The sequence below is a fragment of the Bombus flavifrons genome, chromosome 12, assembly GCF_040668555.2.
Source record: "Bombus flavifrons isolate JBK064 chromosome 12, iyBomFlav1_principal, whole genome shotgun sequence".
NCBI classification, from domain to species: Eukaryota; Metazoa; Arthropoda; class Insecta; order Hymenoptera; family Apidae; genus Bombus; species Bombus flavifrons.
This window is the reverse complement of record NC_138453.1, coordinates 5,096,659-5,123,735: the sequence shown is the minus strand read 5'-3', so window position 1 is coordinate 5,123,735 and position 27,077 is coordinate 5,096,659. Positions and strand designations below refer to the sequence as shown.

General features: G+C 42.0%; 1 protein-coding gene and 1 long non-coding RNA gene across 2 annotated transcripts in view; one reads left to right on the top strand and one right to left on the bottom strand.

The window, feature by feature from the left end:
- The window catches only part of LOC138185485 (uncharacterized), a 356,409-nt gene that overhangs the window by 234,170 nt on the left and 95,162 nt on the right, over window positions 1-27,077 (top strand). The window lies entirely within an intron of this gene.
- LOC138185531 (protein escargot) lies at window positions 19,311-22,908 on the bottom strand. Its single transcript, XM_069124539.1, has 2 exons — window positions 22,286-22,908; window positions 19,311-22,071 (listed from the first exon to the last, which is right to left on the bottom strand). Exons 1-2 carry the CDS (start codon window positions 22,404-22,406, stop codon window positions 20,687-20,689), a joined length of 1,506 nt encoding a protein of 501 aa, XP_068980640.1. The 5' UTR covers window positions 22,407-22,908; the 3' UTR covers window positions 19,311-20,686.

Here is a 27,077-nt window from a genome sequence, read left to right as displayed (position 1 = left end):
TTTCAACAGAGAATGTTAATTTCTAAGTTTACTCATGGAAACGATTTTAAGAACTGTATTATTAATTAGATAAGACATTACACAGCCGCTATAAGTCGCCGACCCATTCGACACTTTCGTTACCCTGACCCGAACGATCCACGAAGTCGCAATTCGCGATTTTCCTCGCGACGCTGCCCACTCGATATGAAGAGGCCGCCTCGAGTGTCTTCCACGGACATTAGTCCTCCCCCGGTGCATGTAAATTGTGCATGTGCATCGCACGCCACTCGAGGGCTCGTCTTACGGAAGGTTGGCCGAGGTGAGTTTGCCCGCGAGGTGCAAAATAATTCATTACCGCGTGACCTTCGATCCCAGAGCGCGAGCCGCTCATTATGGTACACTTTGATGATCCCAAGTAGGATGTCCCATTCTCTGGATAAGGCAGTCGTTCGTGCTTGGTTCGAAAAGAACGCGAATGCTCGGAAACGCGTCGACTATCGAATTTGGCAAATTCATTAGAAAATTACATTTTAATTTTAGATTTTATATAGCACAAGTACCTTCCACGATATTAGGAAGTTCGATCAAGGATGTATGTAATTACTGGAAGGAGTGTTCTTTCGATAAGATCGATTAATCAGTACAGCAGAAACGGTAGAAGCCTGCTTTCTACAAGAGTGCTTACCAGCCAGGCATTGAAATCACCGAATGAGACGGCCGAGGTTTCCACTTGCTCGCTCTTCCAACCAATTTATCTCGGGAACGGAAGTGTCCATCGTTTAACAACGCATCGAAGGCAGAAGACACAACAATGAACGATGAGCCAGAAGTTAATTATCTTGCGAGAAGGCTGATAATTATGTGAAATAAATCACGCGACCAACGGAGCAGAGGCGGCTGCCATTGGTACGAAAAGTGACTGCACGCAGGTAAGTAAGTTCGATTCCTCGAAATATATAATGCACCGAGGAAGGTGGGAGGTCGCCTGATCCTGCTGCTTCTTACCTATATACAACGAGCGTGATAACGGTACCGACTCTTAAACGCCACGTTATTCCGTCAAATGAAATCCTCGTGACCCTTTGGCTCCTGCATTCTTTATCCTTCGTTCGGGTCTCCCATCTCTTCTCTGTCCTTCACCTACCTTCGTTGCGACGTGTTCTCCACCCCATCGCCTTGTTTCCCTTCTCCCTTTCTCCCAGCTGTTTCATCCAATGGTACCTTATAACATTACAATTGCTAATTCCCCCGTTGCGGTTGCTCTCGACCGCAGTAAAGTTCGGCCGTCGTAAAAGCAAGGGCGATTCTCCTCGCGCTGACACGAATGCACGTGATTACGCGTTCTTGTCACTGCTGGAACACCGGCCCTTGGCACCCTGTTCTCTTCCGATATAAGAGTCGTACACTTTTAACACTCGCGATACTTTCGGAAAAATAATTCGGCAGATTAACGAGGATTTAATATCTTTATAGTATGGAGATTGTTGAAAGGTAGATTTAAAAGCATACTTTTGTTCACGTCATACGTAGAACCGTCAGAGTAGTCAAACTAAGCGATTCGTAATTTTTCATACGTATTTCATAAATTTTCTATGGTACATGTTTGAAGATTCAAATGATTTTGTATAAAATAGATGCAATTAGGTATATTTTTTCATCTGTAGTGGTTACAGAAAGTATTTCTATACGTATACGTTTATTTTCCAATGTAGCATTTTTTATCAAGTCCCACGTTTCATTTTCAATTATCTAATTTTTGTATCTATATGAAAGTGCTACTAAACCATAGGAAATCTAATATACTTTTATTTATTTTATTAGTATGTAAATGCTGTAATAACTACAACGGTATGCTAAATACCTTTGTTGCTTTTTTATCGATTTCATTGATGCAAATCTTACGTTTCTGTCGTCGTTAGTCCTAACACCAAAAAATCGAAATTTGCAAGCTAAAAATCTCATACCTTTCATCTGGGGTTCGATAGTTGTTAATATTCAATATGCAAAATTGCATATAAATTTTTCAATTACCTCGAAAATCAAGGTAAAAGGTGCAAAGACCACACACGAGAGAAACTCGAGATTCCGTATCAGCCGTGGCATCAACTCGCATTTATACAACGATCACAATGAAGTTCTTATCACGAGGACCACCGTAACAGAGTGAAATAAAACCGTCGGCAAAACGCACGATTCCAATTTAATATCCTGCGAGGATGGGCATCAAGAGAGGAATTTCTTTCACGATTTAATTTCAAGACGTCTCTGCCTCGTTATTCGGCACTGTTGTTTATGCGCAAGAACACGCGCGTGCACGAGAGAGCGCGCACCAGCTTCGACGCGCACCCACGTGCACATTATTTCATACGGCGAGGACACGTACGTTTTCAGAGGACGTGTGGACGGGACTTTTAAACGAGCGTGGCTCTTCCTGGTGCACCGATAGTAGGTCAAGTTAATATGCCGCATTGTGATTTTTAATATCGTCCCGCTGTCGGTCGTACCCTCCGCCTTCCTGCCCCCTTTCGTTTCCTCCACCTCCTGTTCCGCGTCCAATTCCGACTGGTACTCCTCCTCCGCAAAAAAGGAACGAAAGAATTCAAGTACCGGTGGAACGACTCGTTTCGTGGCGAGGGCCAGACGGCGAAAAAAGCATTGTTGGGATTACAATCGAGTCGCTTAATATAGAAACAAACGCCACTCGTTTTTGCCTTCTTCCTCTTCGCTGTGTTACCTACTATCCTCGTGGAATTCTTTCCTCGAAATGCTGTTTGACTGGTCTCATTCGTATTTTCATATTAAATCATCGTTTTGGGAATTAACTTATCTAGTGGCATTGGTGTAGAGTAGTGATTTTCAACCGGTATATCGTAAGAATGTTTAAAACACGCAATACTCGACTAGTTAGTCTTTTTTCCTTTAGATCGTCGAACGAGTGGCTTATTTGCCAAACCGGTTAACTCCACGAAACGAAAAGTGGAGAAAAATAATAAAATTATATAAGATAAGCAGTAATTTGACCTGCGAATGGTTCAAGTAAGAACGACGATAGATGTTCAGTGTGAATGCCCTGTTTTATATCAGATATCATACATTCTTTCATGTACGAGAATTTTAATAATTAGTTCGTTATAAGCTATAAGCTGGAAAAGATTGAAAATTGTTGGTTCAGAGTGATTATAAAACGAGGAAAGAGAAGGTTTGTTGATATTATTTTATTAATCCCCTTTTTAATAAATGGTTAATGTAGTTTTTAACCGGTAAAATATTCCGCTAAAAATCCAGGCACCTTTTGCAAGTGAAACCTCGAGACGCCTGACTCTTCAGACTGTTCAAACACACTCCAAGTGGAGTTCGAGTCGAGGACGAGTGCGGTCGCAGACATGGAAACCGAGACAGGGTCCTCTCAGCGGGGGAACTGATAAACTTGTGTTCTGAAAATTCAGTCCGTCAACATTAAATTCTCTTGAAATCGTGATTGAAACTTGACTTTTAATATTCTAAAAAAAAAAAAAAAAATATACATCTACGTACACCAACTTTTTAACCTTCAAGGAGAAAGACAGAAAAACAACTCTTTCTATTTCCATCTTGATTCGTGATTCTCTTCAACCGAAGAGTACGAAACATTTTTTCAAATTAATCCAATAATTTAAATCGCAATATGATCGGTCTTGCAATATTTCAAGATGCAGTATGGCCGATACTTGGAGTACTCTTAATCTGTATATCAAAGAAACATGATCGATCGTGATCGACGGAACGAACCCATCAGGGATTTCTCAAGCAATCCAGGCTGACCTGGAAGACACGTCGCATCTCGACAGGTACTTACGCTGAAGGAAGCTTATTAGACGGCACGGTTGCATAACCAGGGGCGTTTAAGTGGACCTATCAGAGTCGACTGTTAACCTGGCAAGGGCCCACCGCTTCGTGGGACCCTGCTCGTGACCCAACCTGTCCGATCTACGAGGTCTGAGGCGATCTTCGCCGACCGTGCCATATTTCGCGCTCCGAGATCGCGATCGTTAAACACTTCCGTGCTCTGTGTCTTGTCCGACGGCAGGGACGACTTTTTTCGATCGCAACCTGGGATGCGATCCAACGTACACGAGCTACTGATTGCATCCTGGTCAAAGTTTCTTGTTTTGGTCGAATAAAACGGGATTTCTGGGATGCTAACGTCAGATAGGAACTCGATAGGAAGATGAGTCTTATATATACGTAGTTAGGTTATAGTTTGGTTTTGTTGAATTTCATTAAGTCGATAGGAAAAGAAATTATTCTTAATGATAAAGGAAACTTTGCTTCGTGTTACGATTTCGTCGATTTTAATATCGGTTGGAGTTGGATATCTAGCAGTCGATCCATCAATTTCCAAGCGAGGAACACAGAAGTGAAAATAAATTGAGAAACTAATTTAATGCCGATCTCGCTGTTCACGGTTCAAATATTCCACTTCTTGTATTTCAAATATCCAACTTGTGGAATCATTCTAAATCTTCTCTGGAGAATTTATTGCTTCTAATCCTACCTGTGTTCGGGTGCGATACATTGTTTCCCATTCAATCTCATAAATCAGTACAGCTCCCGCGCGCGATTTATCAGCGGCTAGCGAACCAACTCGCCTTACCTCCTTCTCGAAACACACAATCACCGTGACTAGTGGTCGTCGGAAGTCGAAGTTATTCCACGATAAAGAAATTCTCTTTTAATTTCACCGAGGTCGTGGCACTGTCTGCTTATGCAAATCCATATGATTAGGCGGACTTGTCCTTTCCAATGCGCTTTCTACCGGGTACTGAAGCTAATCCATATTCGTTATATATTGTTAAAGCCCTGAGCCGCGTCCTCCGTGGAAACGGTAGCGCGGTTACGTGGGTGCAGCATTAGCGGGCCTGTCAGGTCAATGAATCATTAGAGGCACGGACAGGTCGCCAAGGCGCCTATCGACGACGTGAATAAATGTTGACCGCCATAATTCTCCGTCGTGAGTCGTGCAACCGTACGCGGCCTGTCCAATCACCGGCACACGGCGTCGCCCTTGCGAACCAGGCGCCTCGATTCATGCACTTTTCAAGGCGTCCCGTGACGCGAATAAGTGGGACGTCCCCCGTACAATGAGGCTGCATCGCATAAATCAGCGATCACGATGAGTCCTACCATGACGCTGGTTTGCAGCTTCTGGAAAAATTCGAGGCTCGTGGGTTCTATTGTCGCGACTATGCACGCTGGTAACCACGATTATACAGGCTAAGTTTAGTAACTGAGTTAGACTATAAGTGTGTTCCGTTTGCAGATAGAAAAATATTGTACAGGAAAGCTTTGCGTTGTTTTCACTAAGTGCAACTGCACCGAAGAACTTTCGAAAGAAAGCACTGACTAAGCTCGATAGACAATGTAAAAGTTTCATTTATAATCCTTTTCTATTTATGGCAGGAGCAGAGCTATAGTCTAACTATAGATATAATCTTTTCTTTTCCTTTCTCGAGCATGAAACTCAAAGTCGTATTTAACACGGTCGTTTCTTGGATCTACTCCATTGCGACTCGTTAAGCATGTGGATTCGATCGGAAATAGCCCACGATTAGTGGGAGCAAGGGCCAGGTACGGGTTACAACCTTCTACTCAGTTGGTCGTGTATCAATTTTCTGATAGTCGCGCCATTATTGGTGATTTATCGGCCGGAAACGTCATTGACTCTGTTGGAGGTATCGAATCGAGGGTGACAAGTAATTGTGGGATCGTGGGTGGAACAAATACTATTGAGCGATGGAGATAGAGGGGGTGGCTTGGGGGCGGAAGGCAAGAAGAATCGATTTAAAAACAACGCTCGTGGGAAGTACGGTACTTTAGAAAGGAAAGCTCGATCTTTATGTGAAGTTTCAAACGTCGAGTTCGGATGACCGTTTACCTGCTCGTTCCTGTAATAAATTGTACCGTAATTGCAACTACCTGCCAGCCATTGAAGTCGTTGCTCTTTCATTGACGAAACATGATCCTATACAAAAGATATATTCGCTAATTAAGATAAAATTGTACGTTTGACATCGGTCATTCTTCGAAACACTACTACATATCTGTACATAACATAAATCAATAAATATTATCATCTCTGTCACATTATAATAAGTTATCTTACGATTCCAACTGCTCCTACCTTCTACGCTTCCTATATAGAATCATCATTGTTTTAAGTTTCAAAGTTTCCGTCGAAATACACCCACAAATAAGACATTAATCACCCTCCTAGTCGTCCTACGCGTTCTATATTTGTCCGTGTCGATCGAAAATCGTGCATAAATTGTTAAAAATCTTAGAGAAATAGTCTCGGAAGATGGCGTGGAAGAGAATCGAGACACAGGTAACGGAATTAAGAGGAATTCGCGCGTATGGGCGGACGCACAAGCCGCGTAATTGTCCGTGTTAACCCACTTGGGCGTCTCCGCACGCGCATCGAGTGCGCGCGCGCGCGACACACGCACGTTACAGCATCTACACAAGACGACCAGTGGTGGTACGAACCAATCGTGTGCCGTCCTTTCGTCCTACGGCAACCACACCGCAAATATCCCGGAGAGGGGAATGGTGAACGTCGCTCGTTGGAGACCAACATGCACCAGAGACCACGTGCACCAGCCTACCCGTAAAAATTCACGCTTTTTACCGCGAATTCTCCGGTTTACGGCGCCTTTCGATGAACTAGGTTGTTAGAATCCGACGAGAATGAGTCATTTTAGATGCAAGTGGAATATCTGTTGCACTCTGCGTCATGCTTGAGAAATTGTAGTGTTGTAATACAAATTAGGGGTGATTCTGCTACCTTCTTTGGATGGATGTTACCATATTTGTGCTCGTGACCGATGCAAATTGATCTATGAGATCTTGAGATCGTTGTTTTGTTGAAGAAAAACGATTGACTTTTATACAAATACAATAAATTCCTATTGTAAAGATTTAACGGTGTGTTTTCTATTTTACATTCGCTGAAATGATAAATTAAGTGTTGCAATGCTATAATGTTACAGTGTTAGGATATCCAGGTACTCAAAAACAGATTCATATTTCTCCAGAATATTCACGTACAATTAGTCATTTGTACCCCTGCAATTATTGAATTTGAGGGTTCGTTTAAATTTCCATTTATATGACAACGAATTGCTATTGGGATTTGTTAAGGACGCTGCGAAATGGAATAAATCACAGAATTACAATCGAGTGTACGATCTCGAGCTTCGACAAAAATTCACTTTGTTCACCACGAACGGTTCAAATCTTTTTATCGTATCTGCGAGCTAATTAACCAACTAGCACGCAAGCAAATCATCAAACCTCTCATCAAACGGAAACCGTTCACCGTCAAAAATCTAGTCCGTCGTCCCGATCGGTGATCGATTATCGTTTTACGGACCGGTGAGCGTCCCAGATTTCGAGTAAATCACGTTAGATCGATCGATCTACGAGCGGCAGGCGCAGCGAAAAATTCGCCACGATTTCTGCTTATCGCGATGGTCTGCATTCGCGTCACGCAACCCGTCGAGGCAACAGGTGTTCCCGTGACTATTGCCCCGATTACAACACGCAGGGTGGCACCAGCCGTTGTTCCTTAAGAAACTTTTCAATCGTTTGCTATTCACCGTGCTCGCCGTTTATCGATCGAATCGATCGATCCGATCGATAGATTCCGCGGCAGTCGGCTCGACAAACGTGCGGAAAACTCGTGTCAACCTGACGGAGAACGCGATCGATGCCGTGGAAAAATCAGCGCGTATAACTCGAGTATTAGATCGCGATAAATTATGAAGGTTTGCGTCCCGTTCAGTCACACGAGCACGGTGGATCGTTATTCGATCGGCAATTAGCGGGCCACGCGTTGATCGATGACTGTAACCCTGAGAATTCTCATTACCTCGATTCTTCTCACGTTCGCCACGGCGTTCTTCGCGGGCGGCGATAATTAATCACATTACAATGGTCCGAAAAGCCGGGGTGTTTCTTGATCTGTCTGAACCAAGAGAGCATCCTAAGTTCCGCCCTGATAAATGGGAGGAAGTAAGGAAGGACGATGGAAGATGGAAGATTCTATTTAAAATTCAGTTTGGATTCGCGGTTCGTGCACTGTGAACCTTTGAAGCCAATTAATCATATCTAATCGACGTTTCCGCTTTCATTTTGTCGATTCAAGGCTCCTCCATCTATAGTACGATAAATAATTTTGTATTCTATTTCGAGTATTCTAACTTCAATCAAATAATCTTGCAGTAGGTAGTGGCGTACTTAAAAAATACGTAGATTTAAAATCTCTACCGTAAAGAATAATATGCTTCATCTGAATGTAGAACTGTTTCGTCGTCAAAGGAAAGAGCAGAAAAATAACACTGATCTAACGCTGATTTCAAAGCTTAAGATATTTCTCTTTGTCAGTTACATTATGTTCTCTGGTTCAATTGTGTAGTCAATTAATCTCTAAACGAACGAAGACTTCATCAGATATTGTTCCTTCATCTTTATCATTATTCCCATCAAATGGAAAAATGCTGTTTTGTTACAAACACAGTCTTCGAATGTTTGCAAAATGCCAATAAGACGAGTGGATAACTTGAAATTATCGCTATTAATGCCCGTACTTGAAGAGGTGAATACACGTCGAAATAAGTGGAAGAATGATCCATTACTCGAGAACCCAGGTATGTAAACCACAAGTTTATAAGCCTTCTTTTACTTATTTCAATGTGTATACACTCCCCGTTGTATGGACAGACATTTATGACTCACTTTGTATATCGATATATAATTTGCAGTCAATGCACAATGAACGTATAACTTACTAATTGTCAGCAAACTTCGCAGTGTGTCCGCTCAAAGAAATATAATATAAAAAAGTTTCTCGTCAGACCAATTACTACCATTCAGAGGTTAACTACCCGTCGATTAATTATAATAATCCTTCCTCGATCGCCAACCCGATACACCTCGACTGCCATAACTCCTTAGGCAAAGCTCGTTGCGCATCGCAGGTGCAAAATCCTTGCCAATGGCATTGCACCGAAGGTCAAACAAGAAGCTGCACCATCGAGACAACGGCAGCCCCTCTGGCTTCGATCAGACGAGATATCGTAGGAGATTACGAGAGCATTATCTTAATTGCCGGGCAGGAAGCTGCAGCGAGTCGAAGAGGGCGCGAAGCAAACGAAGGGGAACAAGAGGAAGGAATCGAGAGAGCCGATAGATCGAACGTCCAGCTCGATTCGATCGATGACAAGATCAGCCACGAACAATCACCGTGACTCGCTTTAATTACCGACGGCATGGTCCATGATCTCCCATAGAGAAACGACGTGGCAGCCGCGCGGACCACCGGCCTCACAGTATGCCAACTATGCCGCGGTTCAAGCTATGCGATCCTCGGACTCGATGACGATGCCTCGTTAGCAGATGAAACGTCGCCCGGTGACACGATCGAAACGGCGTCCTCGATAATTAAAACCGCAATCGGTCGATTTGGATGGTCGATTGGCGCGTCTCGGAATTGGTTGTTGTTGCGTAACTTCGTAAGGTGTCATGATGGTGTTACGGTTCGGTTAGAGCAGCTTCGTGCTCGTTCACAGTGACTCGACCGTTTTTACATACGAAGATACTGACTAGGTATTGTGAAAATTGGGGAAATGTGACTTAATAGGCAATTTAGGGATTTTTTGTGTCTCTATGGAAGGGGGGCGTTAATAGACTGCACATAGGAAGATGGAGGGAGGATGAAATTGATCGTGGGAATGGGAATTATTGTTTGGAGAAACAGTTTGCTATGACGTGGAAATGAAGATATTGTATTGACTGGGGTGAAATTATTGTCATGGGACCGAATATTTCATGGGGGTGAAGTCTGTTTGACTTTGATCCGAGACACGCAGAACGTCAGCTAAATAAAGTATATTTGATCGTTTTAAGGAATTAATTAATATGTTTATTAAAAATGGATGGAAAAGTTGAAAGAAAAAATGGAAGAATATATTGAATTTTGTTGCGCATATATGCAGATCGCAAGGGAACAACTTTAGTCACGTTTCTTTATCCCACAATTTCCACTTACGTATTACTAAAATTGGCTTTTTATCCATACAAGGTTCTCTTGCAAGATATTTACATTCAAAATATTGAATATGCATGCTGTTAGTTTCTCCACGAAATTTCACACATTTGTCATCTGCTATTAAACAGGTTAAGTCTCTTTACCATATAGATTGTTCCTCTTTTTAACTACATTATATCAAAGTACACTTTTTTAGCCGCTAAATAAGATCAACAACAGAAAATCTTCGTATAGAGGCGAGACATTTACTTCTCTACGTTTCTCACTGGGTGAGATTTTAATCACTGCTATAGAATATTTTTCTATTCTAACGATCGATCGAAAAGAGTTTAAACAAGGAACCCAAGCGGATAAATCAAAGGTTAATCGTTGGAGTGTAGTCGGAACAGGAGGAAAGTTGGAGAGCCCGTGGCGCGAGAAATTAATGTTCGTAACACCTACACGCGATCGGTGTCGTGGTACGATGTTCCGTGGCATTGTGACACTCTTAATCGATGTCTATCGAATAGTAAGGTCGTTAGAAGCTTGTTACACAGTATACGTCTAAATCTTCCTAGGGACGGTGAAAATCGGTTCAGAGAATAGTTAATTAATTCGAGAATGCCACGATTCTTTCCTGTTACATTAAGATATCGATTTCTAAGACTGGTATAAAACAGAAATTCTGGCTGGTCGAAGTGTTTCGTGGAATTTCTGTCTGCACGAGGCGGATGTCACGGGATTCAGAATGCGTGGAATGCACGGGAAATGGATGGCGTAGCGTAACACTTGTACGTAGCCATGTGCTGCTCGAAATACTCGTGTCGGAGACGAAGGGCGTGAAAGAAACACTCTCCAGGTTGCCCACGAGCAGAGTGCCTGCTTTAATTGCCACTCTTCCGTGTTTCGTGATAACGAACCATGGATTCTTGTCGTTTATGTGCTCCTAAGAGAGAGGACAATAACGAGGTAGATGGCTTAACTGCTACTGGAAAGTAGTTTCGACAGAGTTGGAGACAATTTCTTGCCGAGGATGGAGGAAAACAGAACGAATGGGACTTTGTGTTTCAAATAATAACGTTCTCTGGAATGTTCAGTTTTATGTTTTTTTGAAAAACAGATTGGTCGATCATCTTTTCGTTGAATCTTTATAAATTTGTCATTTCTCTAGCTTTCTAAAGAAGTTTTTTAATAACTTTTGAATAAAGGAAATAGTTAAGGTTAGAAAAAAAAGAACTATAGAAGATGCAATATCTTTTTTGTTTTTTAAATTTTTATCATTTTTTTTTTTCTTCCTTTTTCTTTTAAGGAACTGTTTAATGATGTTTGGGCAAAGGAAAGAGTGACGATTAGAGATCGAAAGGATAGAAGCTGGGTTTATTTCAGAAAAGAAAGAAACGCGATTCTGCGTGAGCGACCAATCCAATGGTTCGCAGTCGTTATTATGCTAACCAGTCATCAAATGGAGTCAGCGAATTCGAGTAATTCGCCGCGCGTCATTATCCAAGGTGTGGCGACGTCCGGGCTCATAGCTGGGTGGTCCACTGATTGCAAACCACTGCGTGTGAATCATGGTTTCGTTGACGAATCCACCAACCCCTTCATCACACTCATAAAACCATATAGAACCTGAAGAAATCGCAGCAACAAAGTCTTCCTTCTCATCTCAAAACCACAATTAGAAAATTTCAATTCTAATTTTACTAAAATTTCAATCTTTCTGGACTCTCTGAATTTTCTATATTCGTTTTTTAGAGATCGATTATTAAATAAAACAGATTGCTTAATTATATGAAATTCGTTCGTTTCAACGTAATGGAAGAATTCAGAGTAAATTACACGTTACAAGTGAAATACAAAATTAGCCTGGTGGATAGGTCAAAAGCTTCCGAAGCATTCGAACGGTAGCCATCTGACGCGTTCAGAAAGATAGGACAAGCGTTACTGATACGAAAAAGACAGACCTCGAAAGGGTGAGTCTGTTACCTGTCGTTAAAAAAAGTGGCTAACAAAGCGTGCGTTAGTCATCAGAGTGAATCCTCTAAGAAACCAACAATTTTCACAGATCAATCAGAGTCCGAATTAATTATTTTCCTGTTACTTGAAACATGCCTCGTTTTAACATGATGGATATTTGGACATTTATATAAAATATGGTGTGCACGTTTCTAATTCGTCCGATTCTCCCACATAATTTAACTTCGCACTAGAAACGACGTAAAATCCACTTTACTTCTCATAGCGATTATTATTCAATTTATTTATTCCAATGATTAATTTTCTTTCAATTGTGACATATCTGATGTATTTGTTTATTCATCAAGCACATACCACTGCCAGAAAGAATTCCAAATATTCTAAAACCCATGAAAGCAACAATTCCCGTTTAATTCGCATCTCTTAAAAACCCTGTCTTAAAATTAAGAAATCCCTAAAACCGTAAAAAGAAAGCTCTTAAAAATCGTCTGGATCTCTCAAACACTCCAACGCCCATTAAGAGGTCATCGAGATAATACAAAAATCGCCCTGCCATCATCCATGACCGAAACTAATTTCCAACCTTCGTTGTACTCGACTCAAGTTCACGAGGAAAGAATCTAGCGAATCTGGTCGAAAGGTTTGCGCGGCAGGTGTAATCTGCAGGGTCGGGCCGCGGACCATCTGTTGTGCACGCTACCTTAAAGAGTGGACGAAGGGCCGGGTAACAGGTTGCTCGTAGCCCTCGCAGCCGAGATTGTCTTGTATCGAACCGCTTAAAGATCGTCCACGGACTAATGAGCCATTCTCCTTCGATATTGGAACGGACCAGTGAACCCGCGTGTTCCATTCATGTCCGTCACACCATGATCCAAAAGCTTGATCGCGTGTCTTCTTCTTTTTTGATCCTTGAGCGCGTCCGATGACTCGTCGATTTCTCAAATTAAGCACCGACAGGCGTGTTGATCTCGAACTGGTTCGTCACCTCGATGCAAGGACGGGTAATTCGGTGCATCGTGATCATCGGGTTATCACGAAGGATCGGCGGGTCCGGAATGAAGCAGATATCGGCTGGTGCGCAGCTGGTTCGAATGAAAGATCGTGGATATGGTGGACGTTGGCACAATAGGACACGTAGCACCACGGAGTAAAGGGTTGCAAGAAGACGAGAGTCTTCCGGGAAGCGATGAAAGACCCTCGATCCTCGATGGTCAGGTGTGCCGGTCTCCGGGGGACCAGTTTTGTGCTCCGAGCCGATGTGGCCTATGGCTTTTTTGCCCGTTCTTTATGCTGCGATCGTCATTCAGCTCGAAACTCACGATAAAACCAACTCGAGCGCGGTAATTAGGCGTGGAATGAGATTGGAATGCGTTAACAGGTATATCGCGATCGTAATACTTTCTTCCGAATTTTAATTTCAATCCGAAATTCTACCTACTGTAACTCAATTCGTCAAATTTCCTAAAAAAAAAGTGCTATTCGATAGAACGATTGATCTTCTTCTATTTCGCTTTTTAATCCCACGAATAGGGATTCCTTTTCATTTCCTAAATCTTCGGGTTATTTCCTAAATTATTCCCCCTAAACGTAAAAAAATGACGGAGCTAAATGCAACATCAGATGGAGCGCTTAATAAGCGATTCTTGTGTCTCAAACTCAATTAAAATTTGAATGCTCATTGGAAGTCGTTACTCGCGAAATTTTCGTTTCGTCGTCGGTCGCATTTAAAGGGACTTGAAGAAATATCGATTTCTATAAGAAGAGTCTATGAAAAAGCCATCGCTTACACAAAGATCACTTTCAAGTTTCCTTTAAAACTTCTTCTATAGCATTCTATGCTTCATATAGAACTGTCCGAAACATAAATCATCCCCAACATCAAAAAAATGCAAAATTCTGCACATAGAATCGAAAGTTTCCATGCGAGCGTGCATCGAAAACGTAATCGACACCATTGCAGTGAAAGTCCAGAGCGCCCAAAAATAGTTTGAAAGGCAAGTCGTCGACCTGTGCCTCTTCCAAGAGGCAACGGAGAAATATTCTGGAAGGAAGGTCGGTCAGAACGACCCCGTTCCCTTTGTTACGAAAAAGCTCTCCCTCGTTCTTCCGTCCACGAAATCTGCGACGTTACGACCTTTTGTCGTGGCGGACAGCTTCGCATTACACCGACCGCGCGTTCGCTTTTCTTCGGGACTCTTTGCACGCCATATTCCCGGCTATACACACCAGCGTGCAATAATGGAACCTCTTACCTGAGTATATACACGCTGCGTCGGGGCACCTGTTCGATCGGACCAGTCGCCATAAAAGCCCAGGGGCCAAGGTAGCTTTTGCTTCCACACTTTCTTGCGCGGCCACGTATACACACTCGTGTGTACGAGCCGTACGAAGGGCCGTACTTGAGAGTAACGACCACCTGTCCGGCCGAACGAGAAATTTCCTGTCGATTCGGGCCCCGTCATCCGGCGGACATTCGCCACGACCAGATTTGTACGGAAGGATCCACCCTGATTTTTTGATCGTTTACTGAAGGAAGTTGGAATTTGCTTATGATTGGCGCTTTTTTTACTCGATTTCGTTACTTTCACGTATAGTAGAGTTTCATTTACCGGGACGATATTTTTAGTTGATGATTAACTGAATTTTTGCCAGATAAATTCGCTTACCTAAACGTGAACTCTTATTATATAAACGAAAAATAATAGGTGGCGTGCAATATCGGTGAACTTGCATTATATGAACTCCAATTATATAAGATGCTTGTCCTTTGACAAGTTTATCTAAATGGACTTCTACTATATTTTAGCAGCTGTATTTCAAAAGTTAGAAGAATTTAGTTTTAGAAGAACACGAGAACCGTCATCTTTTTGTAAGCTACCGTAATGATTTTATTAATTTCCAAGAATTTTGTACTTTTCTGGAAAAGTTTGTTTAAATTGTGTCGTTTTTGGAATTACGTGTGTCTTAGCGATTGATAAAGATGGGATGAACGAGATAAGGATTAACTACAATATTAGACAAATTGTAGAATTATAGTTCTCTCAATCATTGAAAATCTCAGATGCGATGTACAAGCTTTTATATTGAGATGTATACGAGGCGAGATACATAAGATCATAATCTTATCGATGGATCTGGAAATTAAAATTCTTTGACAGCAGAAAGCTGACATCGTTTTGCAATTAACACGTGCCTGGAAATACTTGATATATTCAGATCAAAGAATATGTAGGATGCATGTGACCACGAACAAACACGTTTTCAAAAAAGAGAGAAATGAAAAAATGAATATCGCATTCGACATCGAACAACATTTCATCAATTTTAACGATCTGTCACGCGGTTCTTAATAAATTCCGGATCAAAGGATCCGCAAAATTGTGCCGCCTTCAAACGTGGATACTATATATTATTATGTGTCTAATTTTTAGCGTGGTTGCGAATCGAGCGCGCGACAAGTCGCTTCCGCCCACCTTTGACTTTCACCGCCGTGTATGGCGCCTCGTGAATCCGTCCAAATAATAATTTTGTCTCGAGGAATTAGAGTCAAACTACTACTTCAACTCGAACTTGGATTCAGATACCCTAAAATTTCTCCTTCTTTTCTTCCTTTTCTCTTCTTTTTTTTTTTTTTTTTTATAAGAGCAGCTTATTAAAATTATTTTACATTAAAACGTCAGATTACAACTTACAGGTCGATGCGATGCGATTGAAAATTAATTTGCCTATCTTTCCTTCATTTGGGATCAAAATTGAATGTAAATAATTAAATACAGCGAGAGCAAATGAAGGAAAACTACATTGAAAAACGAGTATGCGTACATTGTACACTGCAAGGATAGAATATTTGTCAGAATGACCGAGTGGCATCCGGCAAGGATATGCCAAGTGGAAGAATTCTATATAAAAGAGTGTAAGATAATGGATGAGTTTATAAGTAGACCCTTGTAATTTGTGGTAGGGTCATTCCTTTTCGTGACGACAAACGGGCGAATAGACTGTGTACACAGACCGTATTCAAAAATTATCTGAACGTCTTAAGATAGCGTGAGTGAAGCGTAATGCTAATCGTACATACGAAATATAGACTTTGTTAAAAATAAATTTTACGCAAACGAGATTCGTACGATACTCACCTATCTATGATTTTTACTGTTAATTTATATATTTCATTTATATTTATTTATATAATTTATAATTTCAATATAATATAATATACGAGACCTAGTGGCAGCCGGAGATAGGTTCTGCTGCGGGTGTAGGTATCGCTGCTGAGGTACTGTTGCATTTTCTTCTCATTTAAAAATCATGGAAAGAAAAATCGGACCACGGGTGCCGAGATTTGAAGCCGGGTCCCGAACGTTCGTAACCTAAGGCGCTAACCACTGCGCTGCCGTTGTCCGACCTAGTTACAATATAATATAACAATTTATATTTATATTTCATAGTTTATATGTCTTCAAACAGGTTTCAATTCATGCAACATGTGTATAAGAGGTTTTGAATAAATTTCATGCCTTCATGGTGTATATACGGTGTACACTCGTTTTTATTTTTCACTGTACACGTATATTTATGATTCATTATTTCTCCACAAAAATGTCTTTCTTTCATAGGAATTTGAAATAATAAAAGTCCTATAAAGATCGTAAAATAAAATTGAAACCTTTGCAGTCGTTCTTTCGTCGATCCAATCGACCAATTTCTAATATCAACGATCGGTAGAGCAACAGGCCTAAACGAAAGTTTAATAAGTAGTCTTTAGAAATAAGTGTTTAACGACGCGACACAGTGTGACTAAGGGGAATCAGAAAATCGTTGTGTGATTTAGCACACCCATATGGGCAAGACTCTCGGACAAAAAGCTGGATCAGAGGCAGGCAACGGTGATTCAATTGCTGGTACGTGGCAAAAGCGCGTGGGATTTAATACGCGGGGCAGGTAGCCCGTTGCTTGCCAATGAATTGAACGCGTTTGGAACACGCGTTTGCTCGCCATATGTTGTTTGCTTCGCTAAAAGACTTTTGTACGCTCTGCTAACGCGTATGAATGAACGCGTGAATGACCCAAAGGAAGAAGCTGATAGCTCGTGCCGCTCGTGAAAGCCTTTCCTCGTTTACTTACAGCAGCGGTAAATGGACGTGCATCCTGACTAAAATCATTCATTTATTTTGTTTGAGCATCGTTAAGATGAATTTTGTGAATCGATATTGCATTGCGAACAAAAGTTTCATTTTCTACAGGTTTCATAACTCGTTTCAGCTGAAACTTTTAGCATCGATCCTAAAATGAAAATTATTTACGAATACCTTTGTAAGAAATTAATTTTATTTCAGTTACTCTAACGAGAAGATTGCTTCCCCGTGTATTACAAATTTGCAAATAAAGCAAGTGCAAATTCTTTTATCGTCGCAGATATATCATTCTTCTCGTCAGAAATATTCCACTTTTTGTTCAGAAATCGTGAAATCTAAAACACTAAGTGAATTTTACGGAATTAATCTACCTTATTCATAAACAGCATGGATTCCCAGATAGACCATAAAATTCGATAAAAATCCCAGTAAAAAGACTCGACGTTCCAAGGATTTCACAACATAAGCACAAATATGTCGAAGTTTTTCGTGAAAACCACAGAGGCACGAGTAGTTATTTCGTTTGAACCTGACATTTCCAGCGAGAAACGTTTAAAAAGAACGGCTTTCGAGTATCACGGCTGGTGGCCAGGCACGTTGAACAGCAGAAAAAGTCGGCTACGCTAACTGGATAGATTTATCTATCGTTAACGCGGCAAATCTGTCGCCTGGCGGAATGTAATTACTTCGTAGGTTCGCCGTGCCGGTACGCTGGATATTTAGCTGTGGCTGGCTTCGGTTGTCCGTCGGATCTTACCTCGAATCGAATCGAATCGATTCGTCTCGAAGCCAGGACTGGCTAGCAACAATTACTTTTATCAGAGCCACAAGGGACCCCGAGGCTCTGCTTATACTTCGACGAGCAGCAACGACCGATCGGGACCCGATCGTAGTACGGATGGAGAGATAAAGCAAGCCGCGTGGTCGTTGTTTGTCGAAAGACAAAGCGCATTATTATGCACGTCGACGAAAGTTATGCGTCGTTCGGCGAGCGCTCGCGCTGATAACGAGCTCGTTGCGATATTCGAGGTGTTCGCCGAGATTACATCTCGCTGCCTTCTTGCGCTCGAATCGTGCGGCATATATAATATTTTGGAACGACTGATTCCTTATCGAAACTTCAGGTGAACTTTCATTAATTACACGACAACGAGAGTCTGCAGTGCACGTTCGTTTCTCTTTAAGATTATAGTCGCTTGATAGCTTAGGTGTTGCGAATGAAGGATTCTGCTCTTTATTTTAGAGAATGCGTTATTTACGAGAAATTTTAATGCGCGGATAATATGCAGAAATATAGATATAAAATCTGCAAAGTTGATTAATGATTGTAACATTTAAAGAGCGAAACGAATTTTTATTTGGTCGTGTTTATAAAAATATAAATTTGCATGGGTATCTGTGATAATGAAATGAATGTCATTGTACGAGATAGATATACGCGATAGTGTGAAGGAATTGCAATTAGTAATAAGTTATTTATTGGACATTTAAATATGTAGATAATATGCAGAAATATACGTACAAAATATCCAAAGTAAATTAATCGTTGTAAGGTTTTGGGAGTGAAACAAGTTTTCATTTGATTATCGCGTTCATTAATTGTACCTGAGTATTTGTAATAATGAAACGAATAATATTCTCCGAGATATACGCGATAACATAAAGGCATTGTATACTACGCGTTTTGAAATTTGAAAAGTAATTTACTGAATATTTTAATATCGAATGGAATGGTTGTTGTGAGTATTAAGTTTGAAAAAAAAGTAGAAGATTTTTATGAGGTTTTAAAATCCAAGTAATTTATTTTGTATAAAATATCTCTATATATAGATGATATCTGCATCTCAAATAATAGTTTATTTTTTTTTTTTTTTTTTGCAAAAACTAGAAAGAGTGTTACTCGCTTTGAGTTCGCAATTTTTCCACTTCCCCTTGTTTTTATACGAATATATTTGTCACCTAGAAAAAGAAAGTAAGAAATGAATTTATCGGATAACGACTTCACCGTTTAGTTATATAATCTTTTTCGTGTGACTTCTCTACGAAGAACTCCAAAAGACCAGTCGCAGTAATTCACCTCGCAGCGAGCCTCTAGTTTCTTTTCCTTGTTCAATTATATTGATATATATATATATATATATATATATATATATATATATATATATATATATATACATATAATATATATTAGGCAGTGACTAGTTTCTTCGAGTAACTAACAGTGATTTACAAAGAATGAAAACGCAAAGAAAAAAATACAAAAAACGAAAGGCAAAATGAAGTATAAAATGTAAGCTCTCTCTCTCTCTCTCTCTCTCTCTCTACCGCATTCACTTCCATCGCACGTTCGCTCTCATTCTATCCAATACCGAGTGTTATCGTAATGACAACAAGAATAAGAACGCATTCGGGTAGCAGCCAATTAAATATCTTTCTTTCATCTCATTTCGTTCTGTATTATGACGAATTAGAATACTTCGTCTCATGCGTGCCTTGACAGCGAATCGTTCAATTATTTACAATCGACGCACGTGGCACACGATCTTGAAAATGGCACTTTGGTGCACAGTATACACGATTATTCGAACGATCCACGCGTTTCTTTCCAACTTTATTTTCATCTTTGTTTCGTATCGAACGATATTAAACAGAAAAAGAAAAAGCAAACGATCGGCGATTCCATCAACGAACAAGCGTTTTCTTCGATTTCGAAAAATCACGTTTATCGCGTGTACGTCCGCTCGAATCGATCGAAGACGGAAATTATGAAGAAACAAAAAAAAAAAAAAAAAAAAAAAATAGGAAATAGAAAAAAAAACGAAGATGGCACGATAGCTTCACGGGACCGCTTCAAGCGGCTGTATCGACTCTTCAGCAACCGTTTCCTGCTTATCTTCGGTAAAATTTTTTCGAAGGGCACACACACACACTCTCTTTCTCTCTCTCTTTTTAGGATTCTCTAAGTACAATTTCGTAAACGCGTTCATTCTCGCCGATTGTCACACACATATGTCGAAACTATTTACAATGAAACGACGAAGGGGCGGGATATGAAGGAAATAAGAAACGCACAATCATCTTTCTTAAAACAGAGAAGTTTGAAACCGGCAATCGATCAGATTTTTCTCTCCATGACCCTCCCAGAGAACACGTCGTCGTTCTATAAAGTCTGGGTCCAGTTTCTCGGCGTGATGTGTCGTATCGATGATCTCGTTTAAAATTCACGGCGCTGTCCACGGGCATGAATTTTAATCGAAATCCAGGTACTCGATATATCTGTCTCTTAATCTCAGTCAAGCTGATACGATTCACCGAGAAACCAAAGCCTCCGATAATTTTTCTGGTCCTTCTACTTAATCATATTAACTCGTTTGTACTCCGATCAACGCGTAAGGCACTTCTTCAATTGAACCGTTTAACAAAGTACTAGATATTTAGTAAAGGAACGTGTCGAAGGAATCCAAAGACTCCTTATCTCAGAACGATCACACTGTATGTTTTTCTTCGAAATTTTCTCGCCGCGTTTTCAGCAACCGTAACCCATGGGAACAGCGACACCGGGACAGCCACCCTCCTGGTGTTTCGTCAACAGCGACATTCTGCTGAAGGTTTTGCTGCACGATGTACACGAGTACTTCTTTACGTCACTGTGCGTCTGTAGATGCGCCCTGAGGTTGCTCCTGTCGGCAAAGGCTCGCTTGCAGTGCTGACAGCTGAAGGGCTTCTCTCCTGTGTGCGTTCTGATGTGCCCTTGAAGCAGCCACGGCCTGGAAAACGCCTTCCCACAGAGATGGCACTTGCAGGGTAACGTGTGCGTCCTGATGTGCATCTTCAACGCGCCCAGGCTAACGTACACTTTGTCGCAGTATTTGCACGAGAACGATTTTTTCGCCTGTCCCTCGGCCGCCGCACAGTGAAATTGTTGATGCTTTGACAGGCCGGAGTACGTCGAATAAGATTTGCCACAATCGGGACATTGGTACCTGGGCGATGTTGTCGAGGAAGAAGAAGACGAGGACGAAGACGAGGACAAAGACGTCGTGGAGCCACTGGACACTCCGGTTTTTTCGATTTTCGGGTTCGCGATCGTCGAGCTTGTCGATGTACTTCCAGCGGACGATCTTCCGCTGTCGCTGCCAGGCGAAGATAAATCTTCGGGTGTAACTGGTGGAGGCGACCTGAGCGATCCAGAGCTTAAGGAACTGGTCGGTGACAAACCACAATGGTCAGGACTGGCCCAATGAGCGTAACTCCTTGCGATCGGTCTTTGAATTGTTGGACAGGTTAGTGCACCGTGCGGTGGCGGAGAAATCGATGGATGATGCTCTGGTGACGAGTGAGGGTACGCCGGTATCGGATAGGACGGATACAACTCTGTTCCCGCGTGGTGGTAATGATGATAAGCCGTCGGATAGGGCAAATAATGTGGCGGATAGAGCGGAGCTGCTCGAACCCAGGCTGGAGTCGCGTAATGCGCCAATGGCTCGACCGGCGTGTTCAAGTTTAAGGGTTCCAACGGCGCCTTGCTCGCCATGAAGTGCAACGGCGCCGACGTGGCTGTCACCGCCGTCGATGACGAATTATCGTGCTGAATCACTTCCACTCGCGCCTTCTTCGCCACGAGATGAATCGGTGCGATGCCTACCGGCGGCGTGATCGCTTTCGTTGGATAGTGATGATGATGGATGTGATGCACAGGGTGCACGTGATTGTGCATCGTTGGAGAGACCGGCCTGGTCATCAATGGAGGCGACAAGGACGTTTTGATGGCTGGCGAAGGAGACCTAGAGTCGCGTTGTTCCGGTTCCGGTTGCTGCTGATGTCGCTCCGCGGTTTTACTCAGATCCTGCGGCTTTGTGCTCAGGTTCTCTGGCTCGGGGATATCGTCCATCACGACATCGATGATCTCTTCTGATATAGAGAAGAGGAAACTTCGTTTTAGACGATTGATTTTTTTTTGATAAGCATAGGATTTTGAAGAAATTTCATCTTAGACGAACGTTTATTTTCATTGATAGGATTTGCAAGAGAAGCAAAGTTCAAAGGCTAAATTGATTTTTAGATGGTGGAAATATCGAAAAGGAGGGACGACATCGAAGAACGAGTTAAAATAATCAACACTCACCCTTAATTACTTCCGGAACTTCTTCGGCTGGCAGGACATGCACTGGCCGCTTTTTCAGCGGACAGTGGCTGTAATTGTTATTTTTCTTGACGAAGCTCCTCGGTGTTTCTTCGACCAACATTTTGATCACTTTTTATTGATATATCCGCACTGTTAGAAGGTTTGCGTCGGCAGTTCGCAGGTACTGGGCACTGCGAAGCCGTATCACCGCGGTATTAATCCAGTTGTTCTCGATTGCTCGGCACAGATCACACCAAGTACAAACTGTCAAGATAATCCTGGGGTACGTGATCACTGCACTATGACACACATATAACCGATAACAAAACAGTCCTCTTTCTTTCGTTCGCTGGTGAAATCCACTTTTTCGTAACGAACATACGAACGACCCTCTTCGGCAACGTAATATCGATATTCACTATACTAAACTGAACTTGACTGTTCGATCGAACACCGTGATTAAATGTGTTCTAATTAACGAACGATACAGGAACGGTATACAGGAAGAGATAAAGGACTGAACATAAGAAACGAAGAAAAAAAAGGAACGAACGATTGGCGGGTCAATTCGAAGGTATGATATGCGAAAGGTCATAAAACTCTAAACTTTGAAAACGGTTCGGCTGCAAACCGTTCTCTGACTGATAGGGGGGTGCGTCAGGGCCTTTTATAACAGTTGTCCCCACCAACTAGGTGCAGGTGGCCCGCACGTGCTGCCTGACCAATACAGGCCCGCGGGCCCCACGCTACTCGCTAATAGGGGCGGTCGATCGCAGGCCATCGACCAATCACAGATTGGGCATCTGTTCTGCTGGCATGCGTATCCCCTCTCCTTTTTATACAACAACAGGAGGTGCAGGATGTTCACGAGTGCGACGCGATTATCCTGCTACGCTATTCTCGCCTGCTGCTGCTTTCTCACTCCCTCGCCCTTCCTTTTCCTTCCTCCTTTCTTCCATTTTCTTTTCCCCTTTTTCGTACGTATCGTTCCTATCCCTCTTGATCCAGGAGGGGGTACACAACACCCACTGTGTCCTTGTCCCTCTCGTTCTTTTTCTCACTCTCTGTTCGCGCTCTGTTACGTTGCGTTGTTGTACAGAGAGCAGATGCTGGGGCCCCAGTGTAACGCTTACCCGCCCCTCCACCGCAGTTGCCGCCCCTCACCGCTCGAGACCTGGCCCAACGACCCGTCACCTCTGCACTGTCGTCGGTGCACATGCACCACCGATTCAACGCAAACGTGTTTTCTTCTCTTTCCTACTTGTTCGTTTATGTGGCAATGTTCGTACAGGGGTACGTTTGCACCCTCCCTATCTTTGCTCCGTTGCTGGTCTCACATTTTTCTATTCGAATTTCCGTTCAGTCTACCTGAATCTCCCCTCTCGTTCTACCTTCCTTCATCGAATAAGTTGCCTCACAAATGTGTACGTTTTTCTGTATATATACATAGAAGTGCATAGAAGTGCGCGTTCTCGAGTGTCGCATTGGCTGCTGTGCCGTTTCTTTTTTTTTTTTTTTTCCTACACGCCAGCCGCCTTTTCACGTGCTCACAGACGAGCAAGGAACTCGTTGTGTTGGTACATACGCAGCGATCTGCCTGGTTCCCCTTTCTGAATTTCACCCCTCGTCCCTTTCTCGCCTCCCCGCCAGCGCGTTTCGAACGTGTAACGGTCGTGTCGCGTGCCAAAGCATCGCCCACGCGTGCTGGAACCCACACACGCACGTGCGTGCAGCGAGGGACAAGCGTGATTGTGTGCGCGACCACCCTCCCCTCCTTCCCTAGAGCAGGATTCACGAACGTAGCCGAGCATTTTTGCGCTCGAGAGAGGGAGGATTCTGCCTGCTTCCATTAATGATCCCGCCACGCGACCGCTCACGAGATCATCCAACCGATAGCGGTTTTGTTATTTCTCGTATGTGGAACAGAATCCACGACGAACGTCGCTCTCGCCACTTTTGCAGCGGTATCGAAACACGTTAGAGGATTTTTACACGCGATAGTTGATTTTGCCGTTAGAATGGATAGTATGGTTGAAAAATTCTCAAAAATTAATTACAGAGATAGGACAAAATTCAAGGGGGAAAATATTTGGAAATGGCTATAGGATGCCAAAGATTTTGTGAAAATTTTGTAAAAGATCTTTGGCATCCCAAGAATGCGGCGTTCTAACTCTACGAAGTTTCCATGAAAAATCGTGATTTGATTATCTTTACTATTCCGTAGAAAGAAACATTCTAACGATCCTTTTATAAAATTGTTAAATTTACTCGAAAACTACTGTATAGTTAAACTGTAGACATCGATGTAAAATATGTAAATAAAGAAAATTGGACATAGGTAAAGGATTATTTTACCTACGAAATAACAACAGATGCTACTATATTTCGTATGTATTCTTACATTTTTGCATGGCGCATACATTTTATAGATTTTTCTACTTTAAATTTTTCACTAATATTCATTCGCAGTTTAATGATTAGTAAATACAAAAATATGCGAAATATGAAAAACGATATTTCGAGGGGTTAGGTTATTTGATGGTAAATAGTATTGTGTATTTTTCATTGTGTACATACATAGGTAATCAATATGAGAGTTTTAATTTTATTTATTTTTAATCTCTATACCTGATCACTTTGTTTTTCAACGTTCATCGGTCACGGGACTGTCTAATACAATCAATAGTAAACACCGTAATCTATGTTTAGAATACGCAGAATTCGAGATTTGTCAGTTAGTTTACGAGGCAAAGGTGCAACCGGACATTCCGGTCGATCGATTTTCCGTTTCGTTCGTCGATGTGTCACCGGCACTAAATCAGGTTATCAAAGCGCCACGAAATCGGCCGAATCGATTGAGAAACGATAAACCATGGCCCGAGACCGGTATGGCAACGCGGAGGGGCATGATTTTTGATGAAGGACCCTTGTACTTGTCCTCGTAAACAGCTCGTTCGTTGTAACACTTTATTCGTCGAGCTGGTTCCGCGATCGTTCTTTCGGATTATTTCGTAATAAAGGTGACAGCATTCGTGGACTAAATTTCGTGGTAAAATTTAAAGGACGCGATTGAGCGAGTGGTTGTCTTGAAACGAAACGGTTCCACCGCGCGGATTCAGCGGCGAAGGCAGACAGCTGAATCATCAAGCGCCGAGTCTGATGATTCGAGGGAATTTGAGAAGAGCGAGATGATAGTTCGTTGAAACGTGTTGGTGGCAAGACAATGGTGCGTTGTATTTAAATTAATTGCCAAGTACCCCTTTTTTCCGATTATGCGGCTCTTTATGACATCCTACATTTTGTTTTCGTAGTATCAAATTTCTATAGCTATACGAACGTACCATTGAATGAAACGAAATTTAATATTTAATTTGGACCTAATTCATTTTAGAAATTTTCCCAAAATATTTTTTTCACAAATACGTACTTGGTTATGTATTAAAAATCGCGATTAAACTTTTCAAGGATAAACTTTTAAATCGAAACCAAGTTCGTACTGTCAAACAGTTGTCACTAGAGACGTAATGACTTAATACACCGTCGCATTAAGCTAAACATAAACACAAATATATATATCGACTTTGAAGACTCAAATAAAGCAGCTAATCGTTTGCTGTTACTTATTTATCGCGCCATCATTCGTCGAGAGCAGACGCGATATTCTCGTCGTTCATTATCGACGAATGTCCCGAGCCGACGTTTATACAGGACGTATTAGTCGAAATCGCCTGCATGTTCGCCCCCTCGCGTTATAAATTTATTCGATCGTTAAGCGCGACAGAGAGGTCGATTCGCTTGGCGATAAACGTGGCGACTCCTCGGGGAACCGAGGCCGTGCGACGATTCGAATCGCTGAAACGTTCCACCGCCTCTTGTTCCTACCGACTGCGCCCGCGTTGCTCCATTTTCTCGCGTCTCCTCGCGCTGCTCTCGCTTCTCTCGCTTATCTCATCGACACCCACGAACCGGCGTACGGCCGCTGTTCGTACACGCGAACCGTGTCCTTACACAACGGCCAGGGACAATGCGTACCAAGGGGTGGGTTCTGGTCGAGAAATCGACGTCGATTCCGGGTGAATAAATAATGGAAGGTAATTGTTTCGAATTGGTGATACATACATAGCGATAGGCAGAGCTTCTGGAGTTGAAAGATTAAGTTATCGCATCTTCTGGTGACGTTTCTAAAAGGATCAAGTTTTGGAATATTGGGCTAGTGTTTCGAAACTAGAAATAGAAATTTAAAAATGCGAAAATGTACAAAAGTACAGAAATACCTGTTACAATGTTTAGTGGATAAAACATATTTCTGCTTAAACTCCATTTACTCGTCTACGTTCATAAGAATGTGGATTTGCATGAATGATAGTTAATTCACAGTTTTGTCTAACGCCAACACAAACGTTGAATGTTGCAATGTCTTTGCGATAGATTGTATATGTGCATGATATCATAACGGAAAGATGACGAAGAATGATTTGTAAAACACTTGCAGGGAATTTCGCTCGATAAGGGTTAATCGCGTATCGAAGGTTACCGGAATCTTTCGTTTCAAAAAGCGATAGAAGAATCATATAAATAGAAAACAACGTAGGTCATTTGACATTAATAAGTCAATACGGTAGAGTATCAAGAATACGGAGAATATCAAGTTTTTCTCTTCACTTTTCTGATTCATAATATTTATATGTTCGAACGATCGGTTCTCATGGTGCTTGCGATTTATGCTTGGCTAACTCATTGACTTTCAAGTTCGCTATGTTGAGTTTGTTCGAACGTTCGTGCGAATTCATAA

Bases quoted from the DNA above. Each gene is read 5' to 3' on its own strand.
- LOC138185531 (XM_069124539.1), bottom strand. From the start codon at position 22,406: ATGTTGGTCGAAGAAACACCGAGGAGCTTCGTCAAGAAAAATAACAAT. The intron at 22,072-22,285 runs GTGAGTGTTGAT...TCTCTATATCAG, and splicing joins AGTTCCGGAAGTAATTAAGG to AAGAGATCATCGATGTCGTG.